The 20,727-nt window shown below is 42.0% G+C and overlaps 1 protein-coding gene across 1 annotated transcript in view; it reads right to left on the bottom strand.

Annotated features, from left to right (window-relative positions):
• Positions 1 to 1,240: 1,240 nt before the first annotated feature.
• Positions 1,241 to 20,727, bottom strand: part of cmtm4 (CKLF like MARVEL transmembrane domain containing 4) — a 42,530-nt gene continuing 23,043 nt past the window's right edge. Inside the window, exons 3-4 of the mRNA XM_003225345.4 lie at positions 10,992 to 11,090; positions 1,241 to 10,185 (exon numbers count right to left, since the gene is read on the bottom strand). Of these exons, the coding sequence (XP_003225393.1) occupies positions 10,012 to 10,185; positions 10,992 to 11,090 (273 nt within the window). The 3' untranslated portion in view covers positions 1,241 to 10,011. The remainder of the gene's footprint in view (positions 10,186 to 10,991; positions 11,091 to 20,727) is intronic.

Raw genomic sequence — 20,727 nt, 5'->3', positions numbered from 1 at the left:
GAGACAGCGGCACCTTTTCTCTCTGCTTGAATGGTCCCTGTAACCACAATTTTGCTGTATAAACATGATACTTACATGCCACGATGAAGCCACTTGTGTGCTGGATTCAAAAGATTATCTTAATGCAAAAAAATCACACTAACTTTATCCTGGTACCAAAAATGACCACAAGGACAATCACAGGGGAGAAGAATATATTAGGAGGGCATACCTCATTCTGAGCTCAGCATCCCATGCAATTTGAACTTCTGAATAATTTCCACCTCACTATTGACTTTTGCCTTTTCCTGAATTTAAAAGCAAAGCAATGGATATTGTTTCCACTCTTGTAAAAATCCCAAACCACACTAGAAGCTATACTACAAATAATTCAGAGATAAATGCATATACAAAGGAAAAACAGACACATTTTTTACTCCTATCCATTTATTAAACAAAACTTTTACAATGATTTCCATACAAGATTAGTGTTCAGAAAAAAATTATGATTTTCTCTACATACAAAAATACAGGTTTTTTTTAAACACTATGAAAAACAGACACGTACCGTGAGAATTTTGGAAAGTTCTGTTTCTTGGTGTATCAAAAAAGATCAGGAAAAAAAATCAGACTTGATCAAAACGAGAGTCACATTAACTTGTGAATTATCCCTCTCCCGATTGTGCTAATATACAGAGCAAAACTGATACACTGCATACAAATAAATTTAAACACAGACTTGTTTAAGCAGTGATTGCTTTCAGTATCACAAGAAGTGCGCAGCCTACAACTATTATTTACTCCAGAAAGGTTCGGTATGGGTAAGGAAGGGAAAAGTGATATTCACAGCACAAAGGAGTCCTCAAAAAATGGAGTCCCGGGGTACCTTTGCACAGGAAAGCATTTCTGTGCTCAAATTTCACTCTCAAAGCAGTAAAGGCAGGTAATGTTCCCTGAGGCAACAGGGAAACCAGAAGCAACACAGGCCGAAGAGGAGCATTGGATTTGCCATTGAATTGATGCAGGCAGATGTGGGAGCGGTGTCAGCAGACCCTGAAATGCCAGATGATACCAAATGCCCCCAGAACATATTACTTTAGTAGGGCCGACTAAGAGTACAAAGAAGGTAGTCCATGTTGGTGTATTTTTCTGGACCATGTCACTTCTGCAATCTATGAATGAGATGCAACGGGTGGCTTATAACTAGAGTTACCAGGGTTTTATATAACAAATGGGGGGATACTCAAAATTCATGACATCGAACACTGACAAGGCTGTGTCTTTATGAAAACCATACAAACATACCTCAGTTAACAAAGTTATGTTTACATCAATTCCGCCCCCTTTATTTCCTTTCTCATTTTCTGTCTAGATGGTTTTGCTTTTTAGCAGACCAGGCATAAGGATGGTGAAGGAGACAGACCTCAATTGGTGGGTTGCAGCAACATGTCTGTTGTAAGCCCCATAATAAATCCTGAGCTGGGAAAGAATAGGTTTCCGGTTAAATTTTGGAAGAAACCTTGAAGTGATCTCCAGAAGGTTCTATGTTGTTGTTGTTATTATGCAAGGCTTAATGTAGTTGTTTCATTTTACATATCCATACTGTTGGTTTTGAATAAAAGGTTTTCTGAAATATGTTGAACTGCTTATTTTGTGTCTGTGCAGCAAGTTATGCAAATACTATCGCATGTTATTTCTTCGTCTCATACAAAATTTTCTATCTAGGAGCACTTTCTGCTTTATTAAATGAGGTATTACAGTACTTGACATCTTTTTTGGCATCTTGAATCTGCTGTAATTCTATCATAATTATCTGTAGTGGCAACGAGCTTCAAGCATGCCCACTTACTCCTTATGTTTTGCCAATATGTCCAGATCCCCCTTACCCATGCTATATAAAAATGAAACATTTTCCAATCATGAAATAAAAGTATATCCTTTCTAATAAGTTAACCAGCCAGACTTACAAAGCACAGCTCCTCCTTTTAATAAAAAAACACCTGACAACCTTAGCTATAGCAGTGCTACTCAAAACGGCAGCTCCTGAACCACTGCACCTCGTCTCTGCCCAACTTCCAAGAAAGAGCCAATTGCAGCCAATGGGCAAAAACAGGGCATCTCAGTCCTTGGCACAGTGAGGAAAGGGGCTACCGTTCTGTGCATCTGATTCAGAAGCATTGGGCTAAATCGCTGCACTGAATATCTCATGTGCCACATGATGCTTAGTTTGGTTTTACAGTTTGCAGTCCAGTTAAGTCCCAATGTTGAAGGAAAAAACTTTTGATGAAAGGACACGTTCTGAAGGCCTCAGGGACTGGAGACTTTGTCTCTAAACAAGGCACCATTTCTCTAAGGGGAAATACACACAGTTTGGATCTTTTTCAAATAGCATTTTTAGGCCTGGTGCAACCAACAATATCCTTGTGAGGGGTTCTTTCAAGTGAAGAATCCAGAATGGACAGAAAATATCAGTTTATCCCACAAAAACCAAGGGCTGTGATATAAATCTCGGTGAAATCATTGTATCACCTCGAGGGCAGGTTTTGTAAGTTTAAAGCAGTGGTTCCCAACCTATGGTCTGTGGACCACCAGTGCTCCGCAAGAACGAAAATATGGTCCGCGGCCTCACCATTACTACACCGTGGTCTCAAAACCATGCAGCAATGAGAGTGACTCGTCTTGCGAAATCCTCTTATAGTGCCAAAGCAATGGGGATGTCAGGAGGGGAGAGGCTGACTTCTCACGAAAAATTACTACCACGTCAGCTCTAGATTATTAAATATGGTTTTCTGTGGGCAAGCAGATAGCGACTAATACTGGATGGCCTATGTTCTGTATCAGAAACTATAACTGACGTGGTCTATCCAATGCCATTTTCTGAATCAGCACCACAAATAACCAAACCAAATCTAAAGTTGGCCAAAAACTGATTTGTAACCCTTTTGGTACTAATGTTGGAGAGTGGTTCCTGGTCAAAATGGTCAAGAAAAGGTTGGGAACCACTGGTTTAAAGGTACATGGTTTGTGAGGAGGTGCTGTGATTTGCTATTTAAACTGATCCATCTATGTGTCAGACTATCTTAGACTAAATGCCCCTGTTGAAAGCCAGCTTAACTGAAGTTAAACTCAGTCTAAGCTAAGGCTGCAACTGTAACAACTCTACGACTGCAGCATTCTGTCCTGTCTAAGCATGATCGCAGTTAAGGACCCAGCATTTCATTTGCTATTTTTGTTCAGACAGAACTAGGTATGTGCTCTAAGCACATGACTATAACCACAGTTATTTGGAAGTAAGAATTCTTAAGAACATTTAAATCTGCAAAACCTGCATCCAAGAATGTTTAGTACTGTGGGGTCATGCCTCTAGCCCTCTCATGTAATCAGAATGGATATTTATTTTACATGATCCAGCAATTTTAGACAGAATGATAAAGGGCACATGAATGCTGCCAAAAAGGAAAACTGGGCATATTCTACTTAGCGCAATACAAAAAAACCATCTCTGGAACAATTAAAATACTATTATTTCTGGAGACCATTTCTGAGCTCCTTGTCATTGATACTGACTGGAAATGTACAGCATTAAGCAAGATATTAATATCTACTCTTTGATGTTAAGGTAACACAGTATCTTGTATACTATCCAGCAAACCAAATTTGACTTGCAAATACATAAGACGACAAATTGACAAACGCCACCTTGAAGAACAAATAATGCAAATAAAAAAGAAGACAGTTTACAATTAACTGAGACAGTATTTTTGGTCCATAAGAGTTTGGTTTGTGAAACCAGTCTTTTGGAGTGCCACAAGTATCACACAAAAATGATCAAAAGTACACAACTGTAATAAAATAATCAAGACTAAAGACACTAAAGGGATATAAATAATTATAACTATGTAACTTTGGAATGAAAAATTGTATATTAATGAAAAGGATTTTATCATATTGGTATTAATAAATAATTAGATAAATTGATTGATTACAAGCACAATGATGAATGCAACATGAGAACCAAAATCTAACAAGTTCAGGATCAAGAAGCAAACCATAAGAGAAACTGTTTTAACAAGTGAACAGAGATAGGATAATTGCATTAACAAATTGACAGATACAGGCTTCTGGATATTCTCCTATTTCAATAGTATCTTCCTCCAAATAGCCATAATTCCTTGGTATTTTATAAGCTCTGAAAACCACAGTAAGGGACTGGAATGTGTAATTCTAGGAGGTTTTTTTTAGAGAAAATTGTTTTCTTCCCTCAAAAAACAATGTGAATGCCAAAGAGCGGCTAAATTTCAAATGCTTCCATATGGAGCTTCTGCCAAATCTTTCTTAATATAACTTTTTGTCCCTATGTCTTACTGCAATTTCTCATTTCAGCTTCTTGTCAGGAAACCTGCTTTCTCAGAGCCCTTCTACACAGCCATATAAAATCCAGATTATCTGATTTGAACTGCATTATATGGTAGTGTAGACTCATACAATCCAGTTCAAAAGAGATAACGTGGATTATCTGCTTTGATAATCTGTATGACATGGAAGTGTAGAAGGTGCTTCTGTATCTCTTCATTTCCCACTATCGCCTTTATCGTGCTGCATTTGTATAATCAGTTTGTGGAACCCTTTTTCATTACTTATATAATAGAATGATTTCCCATTAAAGATGAACTTCGCAATTCCATGTTTACATTGCTGTTATTTATATACCCTTTGCAATTTGGGTCTAAATGCTATGATTAACCCTAGATTAGGAAAGACATATTGAATCAGCGGGATTCATCCTTCTACAATGAATTCAATAGGCCTATTTTAGTTGGGAATAACCAACAAAATTCCATTTTATGTATTATTAATATTATAGTCTTGTATAGTACAGTCAGCCCTCACATTGCAGATTTAACTTCTGCAGATTTGATTGAAATGCCGATTATAGTCATCCTGGAAAAAACAGATATTCCCAGAGAGGTGTCCACCCATGTAAAAGGATTAGCAGTTTTATTATTTGAGGGTTTCTCACTTCTGCAGGTATCCCATGGCCCTAAAGCCAGCAAATGTGGAGAGCTGGCTGTGTGTTTTTGCACTTTCTTGGGGCTCTGGTACCAGTTCATTGAAGGAAACCAGACATAAACTGTATTATTTGTAACAGTTCCCGAGTTACAAACATCTAATTTACAAATGACTCATAGTTAAGAATGGGGGTGAAACAACAGAAAGTGAGAGGAATCTACCCCAAGAAGGGAAATTCCGAGAAAACAGGCATTGCTTCTTGGTGGACGGTTTCACTTCTGTTCTACCACGAAGCCAGCAAACCTATTTCCTTTTCTATATACATCCAGTAGATCTTTATTGAAGGGCTTATGGTGTTACTGCTAAGAACACTGGAATTATGTCAAGACAGTGAGATTATACCTCTCTAATTCTACTTTGAAAATAAAAGCCTGAGGATTCTATTAAGGCTGGTGTTTTAACAGATTTTTTAAAAACCCACACCCAACAATGTGTCGCTATTAATAGTTATACAATAGTTCTAGGACCACATTACAATAAGAATCACTCCGTTTCTATCAGTATGCATCCCGTAGTTTTAAGTGTTAAAATACTCCATTTTCTGTGATGCTTTGCAGACAGATTTCGACGTATTACTGACGGAATGCAGCAAAACATCATATGATGGGACCCATTCGAAGCCGTTCTCAAACTGTCTCAGAAACGGATATTTCCTAATGTGATGAGGTCCCTAGTGTGAAGGATCTCTATTTGACTGAGACACAGTTATGCCACACAAACACATATTCACAAAGGCACCCTAGGTAAAACTGGGTATTGTTTGACAACATGTATGACAAGGTATAGCCCATGTCAACTCCTCCAAATCCAATCTGGGACAATACAATGAGTAATAAATATACAATTTACCATTTCATTATTGTATTATAACAGTTACATAAATTTCAATATATACAAATAGGTTCTGTCCACAATAATGCAGAAGAGGAAAATTGTCTACAGAAGACAACTTAAGTGCATCATTTCTTCTGACTGAAGAAGTCTATGGGAGAGATCAGAAAGTGAACCAAACGAGTTACAATCCAAGGCATGCTTTTGCCCAGGCAAGCTGCCATTCTTTGCACCCAACCGAGTGCCCTGGCCATCCAGGGTACCAACAAGGAAGTACATTCATTGCCAACACAGACACAAGGGACAAAGACAGAACTGAACGAAACATGGAAAAACAGAACCAGGATATTCTACTGGTGAGGCTTCTGGCCAAACTTGGTCTAGTTTGATTGAAATGTCAAGATATGGGATCTTTCAAATCCTGCAAAATGAAACTTCCCTAACAAAAACTTGAAGTGCATGTCTACTCAAAAGCAAGTTCCACTGGCAAATGGGTATATAAATGAAGATTAAAATGAGGGAAACTTTTTTGTCTTATGCATGGTTTCAGACTGAGTAATGGAAAGGAATATGGAAGACTTTCGTGTCCAAAGAAAATCATGACTGTAAATGAGATAAGACTCAGCAGCTTCAATCATATTAAAAGCCACTCTCTCTCAGTCTAGTCAAAACGTACTTAGAGAGAAACATTAAAATGCTACACTTCTAAACAGCTGTTTCAAAGTAACCTTGGATAGAGTGAAAGCTCTGGAAGGCAGGTAGCAAAAAATATCAGATAAAACTATGTAGTTACAAGTTAGACTCCATGTGCTTTTCTGCTACCCAATCCATATGCATTCTGCAATAGGTTACAAAAATGAGATATTCTACCACCAATTTGTTTTTCTCTCGTGATTATTTGTACCACCATAGCAACCAGCTCTAAGCACAACAACCTCAAACCTGAATATCTGCATTTTGCTTTGGGTTCTTGTGTTTTCAAAATTAACTAAAAAAACACAAAATTGAGCAGCCTTGCACTGAAATTTTTTCTATGAAAACTGTGGGGAAGAAATGGATTAATCCTAAAAACACAAAGTCCAGTAATATAATAATCAAGGTCGCTGTGCCAAACTATGTACAGCAGTACTCAGAGGGGATAGGTTTCCATGCGAAAGTACAACCAAGTGCCGTTAAATAACATGACTTCTAGTCCCAGCATGCCACAGAATTGCATTGGGCAATCTAGATATTCCTCAAAAGGCCATTTCCACCCAGTCATTGGATAACTGAAGTTATGTATTTGGGTAACATGATTACATATTTTACCATATTTAAAATGGGATATATGCATGATGATATCTAAAGCGTAAGAGAAGACACCAATTCAGATAACACAAAGGCATCCAACAATTCTTCTCAAGTTAAGTGAAGACTTAAGCATATACACCATCACAAACTATATATCATACTTCATAAATAAAGTGTATTATTTAATTCTGGCTGCTTTCACACAGCCAATTAATCTGGGCCAAATGTGGATTTAAGAAATACAGTTTGCTTTCGAGTGCCTACACAGGACCCCCATAAACTGGTAGCAAGCTGCAAAGGAGTCCACAAAGCTCCACCGATTCCAAATCCATCTGAACCAAGGAGTTTTTTCTTCACTCCTCTGGTGAAATGCGCTGTTTGAAAACAGCTGGTTGGCGCTTGACTTTACCAGAGCAAGATAAAAGAGGGCATGGAGCGTTCCATGGGAACACCATGCTTTTCTTGCCGGGGGAGGCATTTGTTTACTACTTTCACTTGGAGCTGTGTATTTCTGAAATTGCTGAAGCATTAATCCTGTCCACATAAGCACTCCACAGCCATCTTTCATGGCCTTCTGGGGTCAATCCTCAAACCATTACACCATGCCAGTTCCAATTTAGGCACAGCAGAGAGTAATTGGGTTTCTTGACCTACTTTTTAAAAGTCTGGTGAAAGAATCAAGACTTTTTAAAGGGCTGCACATGATCTGAGTTTTCAAAATATCTTGGCCTACAGATCCTTTGTCAACAAAAGGCAAATTCTTCGATACATGATGCAATTTCATTTTTGACATACCTTATCATGTTGACATAGAATCAATGAAACAGGATCAATTCCATAAGATCTTTGAAGAGGACTAGATTTTGCTCCATACATTAGAAGCCCCGATCCCAAGGACAGCAAACATATGTTCTAGCATAGCTCCTGAGCTTCATACAATTACTTTTTTTTAAAGTAAGCAAACAAACAACAAAAGATAATATTCTTAGGCTAGGATTCTTCTGGTGTCTTACATATGCACAAATTCTCCTGTGGAAGCAGCAGGATAGTTTTGCCTGATACAAATGAACTGTATTTCAAGATTGCAAAAGAGAAGTTGCACGTATGAAAGTTGCATATTGTGCATAGATATTCATATCCGCTGCACACTGATGCATGCTGGGCATTTTGAATGCAATACACATGCACATTTGCAAGGTCTGGAATTGCAAGTCTGGAATAACTCCTTGCTACACTCTTATCTTCTTAGTGCAGAATATTGGTCTTAAAGACTTGAATATTTTGTTCTACTTGCTGATACTGACACCACACGTGGCCTTGAGTGGCTGACAGAGTTTCAAGTAAGATGAAGTTGACTTCAAGTGCTATGAAGGCTAACAGAAACTGAACAGATTAGCATCTCAAGTGTGTGAATGTGCTTTTACAATCCAGAAAGATTGTAAGTAAGATGATATCATGCAAAAACTATGGAGCATTAACATCACCATCTGACACAGTTCACAACCACCCTACAATTAGTGGTATTCAGCAATTCTACCTTCTGGCTTTCCATGTTGGGGAAGGCTGGGCTGCTTCACCATCACTTGAAAAACATTCCTGATATTTTGAGGAAAATGAGCATCAGATCTTACTAAATTTACATAATAACCTTGTGGTTGATCAAATGGAAGACAAATGAAACATGATGCAAAGGAGAGCCCAATCACCTGCTCCAAATTCCCTATTCTCAGAGTGCATTACTTTCCCCATGAAATCATGGTGGGAAATGGAATAAATCGAGTTATATACAGATGTAAGCAAAATAAATAGACCACAGAAATACGACTCTGTCTATCACTGTGGCAAAAGAAGTCTTCACTGTGAACACTTATTCATACAGTCCATAGATTAACTTTCATGCCTTAAAAGGTATTATTTAGCTACCTTCACTTAAATCAGCCAAACCAGTGTAATCCAAATACACAAATCAGATTAATTTAGCCAGTTGAAATTTTCAGTCAAACAAATTAAGCTTTCACGGGAATTTTGCCATTTCAGAAATAGAGTAGTACATGAATATGAAGCAAATGTTTCTTAAACAGATCACACTGAATCTTCCAAAGAGTAAATAAAAATGGGAAATGTTTCATTTTGTATGTTTTGAGAAACAAAAATACCAACTTTGCATTATCCTTTGTCATAGCGGAAAAGGAAATTAAAGTACTAGACACAGAAGGTAAATCTTAGTTCATACCTGGAGTGATCTTTGTGCTTTGTTTGCAGTTTAGAAAGTCGTTTACATAATCCTCTAGCTAAAAGTTTGACATAGCTCTTTGTGGCAGATAAATAGCAGAGTGTATGAACAAAAAATATTTGGAAAACCTTGTTAGGGAAATATATGGAGTTGTGTAACCATGTAACTGGTTTTATGTTATTGCTATCTGTCTCCCCAGTACATTGTATCTATTGGATGCTCTTTCAAAAGCAGAAGCTTTTGCCAATTTTAATTGATGTTTCTACTGGATGGTGGAAATGTAGACAGGATACCAAGTTTCTTTTCTCTGGGTCTGTTAAGTCAACAAAACAACGTGCACCAAGAGAGTTTTTCACTGCAAACAATCCTTCTCTTCCTCCTCTTCTTCCTCCTTTATACACAAATATCTTCATTTGAAAAGGTCAATCTTTAGAGCCTTCATGTCAATTACTTCTCAATCCTTCTTCTAGTCACTGTACATGCCAGTACTCTTGGTGACCATATGCTCCTCCTTCATTTCATAAAAAAGTGAACACTAGTATTTTAAATGGTCCGCAGGCTTCTATTTTGTTTCCTTCTTCACAGACATCACAATTTGCATGTTATTTTCACCCATCAAGACGTTGAATCTCTGGGTGATGATCTACGTCTCTGGATTCTGTCCGAGCGCGCATATAATCACTGGTTTGTCGGCCATTTTGCTGTTGGTTGTTGATTCTCCAATTTTTAATGGCTAGAAATAAATTCACAGCATAGACTGCAGTTGCTAAGAAACCAAATATCTATAGAGAAAAGGAGAAAATGCATTTTATTAAACATTTAAGAAAACGGGAAGCTTCACACAGAAATCAAAACAATAATAATGATAATAAATTAAAACCATTAAAATTATAAACCTATTAAACAATAGTCACACATATTACATAAAGAGAATAGAAAGATGAAAGTGACTGTGGGCCTGTCTACGCAGGCCACATTTACAGAAGTGGGCCAGAAGTTCCTCTGTGGCACCTGGATGATATCGAGGGACTTCTAGAGCCTAATGCTGGATAAAACTGGTTAACCAAATTTTACACCACATTAGCAAATGGTGCTGCAAAGCAGCCCTGCACTTCAGGTGGTCTAAACAGCTGGCCCAGTTCTGATTTGGAACCAGCACAGCTGTTCACACGGGCTAGTGCTGCCATCCCACTTTCATTGCGCTCCATGGCATGGGGAAAAGGGGGTGGCGCTGGCATTTTGTTTTTGTTTGTCACTGCAGCAGCAACAAGGGAGCTCCAGAGAGCTCCTGGCTGTTGCTGGGTGCCTTTGTTGGTGTCAATCAAGGCACATGTGTATCTTGAAGAGAGGAGGAAGATAATCCTCATCTTTGACTCTCTCCCTTTTCCAAGTTGTGTGGCCGCTTTTGCTGACACTGGCAAAGGTGCCCAGCAATGGATAGGAGCTCTCTGGAAACCCATAACTGCTGCTTCAACAACTTTATTTATTTCGTGTCAAAAGGATTAGTCTACAAACTGGGAAACAGAAAAAAGTGATGAGATACAAAATCCACTTTTATTTTCCTTCAAAATAATGAAAGTTTTCTTACCACAGCTGCAATTTCTGCTCCTTTTCTATGGTTAAGTGCCGCAAGTACTACAGATGCAATGAAAAAAAAGAAAGTGCAGAGTCCAGTATTGACTAAATCCTATGAAAACAAAATCAGGGAAGATATTTCATGGTGAAAATGCTAACGGTTTGTATAAAGCAAAATCCATGCAGTTTTTAGAAGACGTAACAACTATTTTAATAGATAAATTCTTCTCTATTTTTAATAGAAATACCATTTTCAGCAATTGTTTTTTTAAACTTAAAAAAATACTTCTTTACTTCCAAGTGGTGAGCCTCTGTGCAACTTAACCCAACCTCCATTCTTCCAGCCACAAAAATGTTATATGACCTAGCTATGGAGTATATATAGATTACTTTTTTGTTGCTAGCTCACTGGAATCCAGAATATTACTCATATGCTTACCACATGCATCCATTGTATTATATAATATAGGGCATTTATAATATATTTTGACTTGGGAGGAAGAAGTACAGATAGTGTACTGACATGTATGTACAAATATCCTCCACACAATGAAGAATGGTAGTTGTAATGACTTTAGAATTTTTAGGAATTAAGAGTTCAGAAACATAGTCTGTATTCCTAAGGGCATTACAGTACTAAATTTATTGGCAATGGTATGTGTATGTGTGTATGTTGATTTTATAAAATTATATGTGCTGCAATGTTTGTTCCATGTTTGATTTTGGTTATATTTGACTTGGTAAGTCTATAAAGTTCCAAACATCTCTCTGCTTCCATAGAATTGTAATTATGCCCCTAGCAATAGGTTAATGCATGGTCTGGAATGTTGCGAACTTAGGAACATTTGGACTTTATTCCTAAGCAACAGCTAAGTCTATGAAATAAAACTGCAGGAGTTTCTAAAAGTTTTGCTGAGTGTCAAGAAAAAGATAAAAAGTTTTTTAGTGATACTTTCACCTCCATCAGCAGAAGGAAATGGCTGTATCAATCTGGTATCAGATGAAAAATACCCTAAGAGGGCTGTATATATTTTAAAAATATGTTGAAGTTACTAACATGACAGCATTTACGATTTTTAATAGTAAACATGTTTATTAAAATCATCTTCCTTTTTAATAAAAAATATAGCAGGCCATTAGTAACAATACCCATTATACAAAAAGCATTCCTACGCAAAATGGACACTATTGATTGTTATTATTGTATTTAGTTGTATCTCGCCTTTTTCATATCTTGGGACACAAAGAGGCAAACAACTTAAAATGTGGTAACGTTAAAAACATATAAAGGGTAAAAACTGAAAGAGAATGAAATGATATTACACAATGTAGCACAATTTTTGTTCCTGGGTTATAAATGTAATTTCCTAATTGTTTATTATTTGTTGTATAATGCGGCATTGAATTTTGCCGTAATCTGTAAGCCGCTCTGAGTCCCCTTCAGGGTTGAGAAGAGCGGGGTATAAATATAGTAAATAAATAAGTAACACTTTCAAACCAGGAATATATTTTACTTTCAAATTTTGCTGCACAGTGTTATTAAATAATCAAATTCTAAAATAATTTTTAAAAACCCATTAAAATCAATTCAGCACCCCACAACCCATTTCATTTTGCCCACCCTTCAATTAGAGTAACACTTTGCTGGCTTACTTTCATTTACTGCAACCCTTGATGAGTTGGGGCCGGGCTGTGGCGCAGGCTGTTGAGCAGCCTGCTGCAATAAATCACTCTGACCATGAGGTCATGAGTTCGAGGCCAGCCCGTGGCGGGGTGAGCACCCATCAATTAAAAATTAAAAATAGCCCCTGCTCGTTGCTGACCTAGCAACCCAAAAGATAGTTGCATCTATCAAGTAGGAAATAAGGTACCACTTATAAAAGTGGGGAGACAAGTTTAACTAATTTACGATTTGGAATGAGGAAGTGCCATCAGAGTGGATGATGAAGCAGCTGCTCCCCCTGTGGCCAGAATCGAACATCCCATCAGGAGAATGTTAAATTGCCTCTGTGTCTGTCTGTCTCTGTTTGAAGTGTTTATGGGCATTGAATGTTTGCCCTATGTGCGTATAATGTGATCCGCCCTGAGTCCTCTTCGGGGTGAGAAGGGCAGAATATAAATACTGTAAATAAATAAATAAATAAATAAGTCTCACTGGCTATAATGATGAACATGTAATGCACAACTTCTCTTACCATTGATCATGCTGATGAGGATCAATTGGAGTTGTAGCCCAACATCTGGATATGGCATATACCAGATGAAGGAGGCTAAGATCTAGAAAGAACCCAGTTCTTTTTGATGACTCTATATAATTCTCACATCTAAAATTAGGTATTTGATTACACTAGGAGAAAATAAATTTGAAGATTATCTTTGTATTTGCTACTTGGGCATTTATATCTCAGCATATTATAAAAAGTGCTTGAGTGAGTTTTTAGGCATGCCAAAAATTTCCATTACAATATGGAGGCCAGAAATGTTGGAGGGAGAGAATATGAGCTAAGCTGATCTTGCAGTTTGTAAAATGCAATTTAAAAATCAGAATAAACACAATGATTTTCTTATATGGCTGACAATTACAGGTCCTGTGTTTATCTTAGACTTAAGCCAAGAGCCAAGCAGATTTAGGCAAAGCCAGAATATTACAGCACACCATAAGATTTTCTCTTAAATATATCCTTTACAGTCTATTAAAAAGGAGCAAAAAAGGGTAATAAAGGGATAAGAAAATAATGATTTCCCTCGCTATCCTTCCAGAAACAGACAAATCTTTCTTTTCAGGCAAATTTTAAAAGAATGTTGAAGAATCTTTAGAGACAGAGAGTGCTGATTGATATTTGTATATTTTAATATATTTGTAATGATTTGATGGTTTTAACTCTGTTTTTGATACTTCTGTGTTTAATTCTTTTTCAATATTTATATGTTTTTTGGTTTTAAATACATTATTTCATTATAATTTTTAACATTGTTAGCTACTTTGATTTTCTTTTAAGAGATAAAAAGAGGGATATCTACCTATACACATACTAAAAGTGAAAATGTGTATGCGGTGGAGGTGTTCGTTTACACAGACAGCTTCCCGCCTCCACAAACAACTAATAATCCACAGTGACGAGGAGATACCAAAAGCACTCCCTTCAAGGACATAAGAGTGTCATGGGGCCAATTCCCAGAGCTGAGTCTGCAAGCTCTGGAATTGGAGCCATAACAAAGAGCACTCCTCGACGGCTCATGAAAACACCTGGCAGCAGAGCATGGGAACTTGTGGAGTGAAAAACAAAACAATTATAATGAGTAGTTTGTGTGGAAATGGTAGAAATGTGATACAGGGGGTGGGGTTTGGTGATGATATTTACGTGTGATGTGACGTAGTAGCAAAGGTAATAAAATTGATTGTATGTAAACATTATGTCATTCTCGACTTTTCCCAAGTCGTGTATTCTTCAATAAAGATTGGTTTTGATAGCAGCTGTCTTTGATCTGCGTTCATGCTGATCGTTTGAAGTGAGCGTGACATTAAGTCGAGAATCCCATTCTCACCCTCCTGCGAAGTCGCAGTGAAGTGACAATGAGTGGAGGGGGCGATCGGAGCCCGAAGGGGGCAGAGGGGCCACTACCAGATGTTCGACCGCTGGGAGAGGAAACGCTACAGGCCATCGCTTCCTCTACTGGCTACCCCAGACCGAACGGAGTAACCCAGAGGATCCCCAGAGGAGGAAGAGGTGTCTCAGCGGCTGCAGAGACCAGTTGGGGGTCCGGAGGGAGCATGCCGGAGACCGTGGCCCTACGGTTGTCAATCTTGGAGACCAACTTGTCCAGGCTGTCGGAAACCGTGGGAAGATTGGTGCCGTTGTTGGAGGAGAATCTCCAGAGGGAGCCCACTCGATACGGTGCCGAAAGAGAGCCGAGTAAGGACGAGGCTTGGAGCCAAAGGGGCCAGCGCGCATCGACGCAGAGCCCAGAGGCAGCAGGCGGCGACGGAGACGAGGAGTACTGGCAGGAGCTGGAGTTCCGAGAAAGGATGGCGCGCGAGGTGGATCGCCAGCAAACCTTGGGAACTCTGAGGCCGCCAACTCCAACAGGACTCCCAACCCCTCGAATGGGTGTCGGGGTGGAAAGACCGCTGGGACCAGGGATCGGGTCCAGTGGGTTGGTGGAGGAAGGCGAAGAGGAGCCGGAGATCCACGGAGATGGGGAGGATGCACCGTACGACGAAGGAGGGCGAAGCGCGGGGGCTACAGCAGGGCCTGCATTCAGATGGGTGGAAGGGCCGACGGCAGCGGCAGAATTTCGAGGGCCGCGGGGAACAACCGCCGGGCTGGGGCGCGGCGTGGTCAGAGGGTTAGCTCAAGGGAACCCGATGCAACCCCTCCCCAGACCACCCATGCAGAGGCAACGAGCCACAGAATGGATGCCTAGGAGAGAGGAGCTCAAACTGGAATACGGAGGGGAATCATCCGAGCTGAACTTTTTCCTCATTGGCATCAGAGGATACATGGAGGACAATGCGCACACATTCCCCTCCGAAGGAAGCATGATTCGGGCCATTGGTAATACCCTAAAAAGGGAGGCGGCCAGCTGGTATGTGCAATTACATGCCAGACGCGACCCGTGCTTGAGGTCAGTGCCCCAATTTTTAACCGCACTGGAGAACCGATTTAGAGACCCGCTGGAGCAATTAAGGGCTCGCGACCAACTAAAAGGAATAAAGCAGAGGGACAAGACGGTACCTGAGTACGCAGAAGAATTCCTCCATCTTGCGGAAAGGGTACCAGAGTGGTCCGAAGTGACCGAAGTGGAGATATTCAAAGAAGGACTGCGCCCCGAGGTATTTAGTTGGGCGGCGCACAGAGATGACCCAGAGACACTACAGGGTTGGATTCAACTAGCAGGGCGCGTCGAATCCACCCTGTCCCAAGTAAAGCGCTTTCGGAGCGGCGGCAGCAGCGCCCAGCAGAGACCGGCAGCGAGGGGCCGGGGAGAAACGAGGAAGCAGGAGCGACCCGGAGGGAGGCCCGGGATCCCCTTCAAAGGAGAAGACAACAGACCTAAGCCGGGATGCTTTGTATGTGGGAAGACGGGCCATCGGGCGGCGGAATGTTGGGCCCGGAAGGGAGAACCGCCCAAAGCCACAAAACCCACGCCAGCAGCCGGGAGACGAGCGGAGGAGGAGGTGCGAGCCCCAGAACCTCCGGAGCGGCTGGTGAGTCAAGACAAACGCATGCTGGTAGTGCCAAACTGTCACGACCCAGGCGGCAGAGGCACCAATAACCATACACAGAGGCCAGAATCTAACTAATATCTTTATTGAAGGAATATATAAAGTTAATAAAACAAGTATAGAAAATAGTCCAGAATTAGACCCTTCAGGAAAGGTCAGAATTAGTCCAAAAAAGCAATGTCCAATAAGAAATATTAAGGTCCAAAGTTGTAATCCAATAACCGAAACACTCACTTTGCCAAGCAAAGTGAGGGGAGATGACAAGGTCCTTAGTCCATAAAACTTGAGCGTGGCTAGGAAATAACTTGATACTTGAAACAAGGCTTGAACGTGGAACAAGGTAACTAAGAACAAGAACAAGGTCCGTGGAATAACTTGGTAAAATCCGTGAAACAAGGCAAGGATTAGTCCTGGGAAACAAGGCAAAGTCCGTCGGTAAACAAAGGCTGGGAAGCAAGGCGAAGGCTGGATAGCAAGGCAAGGCTTGAGCTGAAGCGAGGCTTGAATCGGAGCGCGCTGTCCAGACACAACTCGCTCCGTAGGCTGACGAATTGACTCCGCGAAGTTGCTACGCGGGCAAAACACCTATATAGAGTCCAACTTTCTCACCAAAGCGGTTCTCTGGGAATCAGAAACGAAAGCTAAACTCTGAGACCAGATGTTAAACTCCTTAAAGATTCTCACGAGAACCAATGTTAATTGGCAACATTCTTAGCTGCTATCCTCGCACTCCTGCGCGAAGCTGAATCCAAACTTCTCTGTTGTTTACAAAACTCCCGGCGCAAGAACACGGGAGAAGTAGGCTCTGGGGTTGTTTGACATACTTCTGGGGCACAACTTTCTTGCAGGTGCAAGGTTTCCAGATCTGCCTGGGAAGGATCTGGCTGAGAGGAATCCAGTTCAGACTGGGAAGGTAAAAAACCCAAGTTTTCATCTTCATCAGGGATTACAATGTCCTGAGCAGGACTACAAGGCCCATGGTTCATCACACTATCCCCCTCCTCAGGGCCCCTCCCAAACTGGGGTCCTCTCCCCGAGGCGCGAGGTCGCGGTTTGGTGGGATAGGTCAGATGGAAGCGACGGGTTAGATCAGGAGCATGGACTGTGGAGGCGTCTTCCCAAGAGCGTTCCTCAGGCCCAAAACCCACCCAGTCAATGAGATATTGTAGGCGGCGGCGATGAAAGCGAGAATCCAAAATGTCCTCAACCTCGAACTCCTCCTCCCCATTCATCAAAACAGGAGGGGGGGCCGGTTGGTCTGTATCAGGACGCACACCATCCGCCGGAAGGAGCAGGGAACGGTGAAACACTGGGTGAATGCGCATTGAACGCGGAAGTTGGAGTTTGAAAGTCACGGGGTTTAATTGCGCCACCACTGGATAGGGGCCAATGAAGCGGGCATCTAACTTCCGGCATGGGCGGTGGGAGGGCAGAAAGCGAGTGGACAGAAAAACCCGATCTCCTACCTTGATTTCGGGGCCCGGCTGGCGGTGTTTGTCAGCGTGGCGTTTATAGTCCTCCTTGGCTTGGTCCAGTTGCTGGAGCAAAAGTTGTTGCACCGCTGTGAGTTCCTGCAGCCAATCCTCTGCTGCGGGAACTTCTGAAGTTTCAATGACAGGGGGAAAGAAACGTGGATGGAAACCGTAGTTTGCAAAGAACGGCGTTTCTTTTGTAGAAGCTTGAACTCCATTATTGTAGGCAAACTCAGACAGTGGTAACAGAGAAGCCCAATTGTCCTGTTGGTAGTTTACATAACAGCGAAGATACTGCTCCAAAGTGGCATTGGTGCGCTCCGTTTGCCCATCTGTTTGGGGATGATGAGCTGAAGATAAGCGAGAGTCTATGCCCAGTAGTTTTTGTAGTGCCTTCCAAAAACGAGAGGTGAATTGAGATCCACGGTCTGTGACTAAACTCTTGGGCAATCCATGTAGTCTGAAAACATGCTGAAGAAATAGATCCGCAGTTTCTTTGGCCGTGGGGAGGCCTTCGCAGGGAATGAAATGGGCTAACTTGGTGAATAGGTCCACCACCACTAAGATCGTGGTGAATCCACAGGAAGGTGGTAGGTCAGTGATGAAATCCGCGGAAATTATTTCCCATGGGCGAGATGGGGTAGGAAGGGGGTGCAAAAGCCCTGAGGGCTTCTCCCTTCGTATCTTGGAGCGCTGGCATACTGGGCAGGTGTTGACATATTTTTCCACATCCTTGCGGATCTTGGGCCACCAAAAATCTCTTAGGATCAAATGCATGGTTTTAAATAGTCCGAAGTGTCCTGCTGGTTTGCAGTCATGACACAGACGAAGCGCTTTTTCCCTGCCCGATCCGGGTGGGATATAAACATGATTTCTATAGCAGAGCAGCCCATCTTTAAGCGAAAAGGGAAAATGCAGACCTTGGCGAAGTTGGTCCTGCGCCCAGGCATCTGCTTGCTGACTAGCCCTGATTTCTTGAGCACAGATGGGTCCTGGGGTAGGGGAAGTTGAACCAATGGGACTGGATTTGGTGTTCCCCACTGTGAGCGTGGCAAAGTTCTCAGGTTGTAGCAGTTGGGATTCAAAGGTCTCCTTGCGTCCTGCAGCGTATTCCGGTTTACGTGACAGGGCGTCTGCTTGCTTGGTTTGAGCTGGGGTCACATAATGGATCTGGAAGTTGAAACGTTCAAAGAATAAAGCCCAACGTTGCTGCCTCTGATTTAGTTTGCGGGCAGTTCTTAGATGTTCTAGATTACGATGATCAGTGTGGACTTCAATGGGGAATTTGGCCCCTTCTAGCCAATGTCTCCAAGTTTCAAAGGCTGCCTTTATGGCCAGTAGTTCTTTTTCCCAAATGGTGTAATTCCTCTCTGGTGTGGTTAGTTGACGAGAATAAAAGGCACAGGGGTGGAGGTGATCTCCCACCGGTTGTAAGAGTACAGCCCCAATTGCCACATCAGAGGCGTCCGCTTGCACCACAAAAGGGGTTCCAGGATTTGGGTGCTGTAGAATTGGCTGGGAGGTGAATAGTTTCTTCAGTTGCTGGAACCCTTTCTCTGCTTGATCAGTCCAGCGGAAAGGCTGCTTTCCACGGATGCAGCTAGTGATGGGGTCGGACCAGCGGGCAAAATCTGGAATGAACTTGCGGTAGTAGTTCGCGAACCCCAAGAAACGCTGCACCTCTTTCTTGTTAGTTGGCGCCCGCCATTCCAATACTGCTGAAACTTTGGCTGGATCCATGGAAAGCCCTAGAGGCGAGATGCGGTAGCCAAGGAAATCTACCTCTTGTAGATCAAAAGCGCATTTTTCTAGCTTGGCATAAAGTCCATGATCCCGCAGTCGTTGCAACACCATTTTGACGTGGTTCTCATGTTCTGATTGTGATCTGGAAAACACCAAAAAATCGTCCAGGTAGATTATCAAGAATCTGTCTAGATAGTCCTGAAAAATATCGTTGACAAAATGCTGGAACGTTGCGGGAGCTCCGCATAAACCGAAATTCATAACTCGGGACTCGAATAATCCGAATTTAGTCTGGAAGGCGGTCTTCCACTCGTCCCCTTCTCTGATGCGAACTAGATTATAAGCCCCCCGAAGATCCAGCTTGGTGTAGACCTTGGCTCCTCGAAGTCGGTCCAGTAGATCCGAGATTAAGGGCAGGGGATAGCTGTTCCGCTTGGTGATATTGTTCAATGCTCTGTAGTCCACCACCAAGCGTAATTCCCCTGACTTCTTCTTCACAAACATCACTGGGGAGGCGGCTGGGGATTGAGAGGGTCTGATGAACCCCTTGCGAAGGTTTGTCTCTAAGAATTCCCTGAGAGCTTCTTGCTCTGGTTCAGTCAGGGAGTAGAGATGCCCTCGCGGGATCGGGGCCCCCTCCACCAAGTCAATGGCACAGTCATAAGGTCTATGTGGGGGTAATTTTTCGGCTTCTTTCTCATTGAATACATCCCAATACTCGGAGTACTTCTTTGGCAAGGTGATGATGGGCTCGGAGTCTGTGGCATGGCATACCTTGGCTACGAGGCAATGGTTTTGGCAGTACGGTGAAGCAAACTGCAGTTCTCTGTTGGACCAGGAGATGTTAGGGTCGTGGAGTGTCAGCCATGGAATTCCCAAAATCACAGGGAAATGGGGAACCTCGGTAACAAAGAAGGAAATCTCTTCCATATGTTCCCTTATCCACATCCTGGTGGGTTCCGACCACTGGCTTACGGGGCCCGTCTTGAGGGGACGGCCGTCTATGGCTTGCACCACACGGGCATTCTTGAAATCATGATATTGTAATCCCAGAGAGTCGGCATACTCTCTATCGATGAAATTGTTGGTAGCTCCAGAGTCTATCATGGCGTGGATCATGACGGGTCCCCTTTTTGCTGACCATAATGTGACCACGAGAAGGAACAGGACCCCGGTTGGCGGCTCTTGGATGGATTTTTTGACCGGGTTGGCGAGCCTCTCTACACCCGGTCGTTGGCTTCCCCCGCCGGCTGTGTGCCAGTCGGCTCAGACGCCTTCGACTCCGTGGAGGACGCCGCCGCAAGACG

Source organism: Anolis carolinensis, unplaced genomic scaffold (genome assembly GCF_035594765.1).
Source record: "Anolis carolinensis isolate JA03-04 unplaced genomic scaffold, rAnoCar3.1.pri scaffold_9, whole genome shotgun sequence".
Lineage (NCBI taxonomy): Eukaryota > Metazoa > Chordata > Lepidosauria > Squamata > Dactyloidae > Anolis > Anolis carolinensis.
Note: the sequence above shows the minus strand (reverse complement) of the source record. Positions and strands in the feature narration are given on the sequence as shown.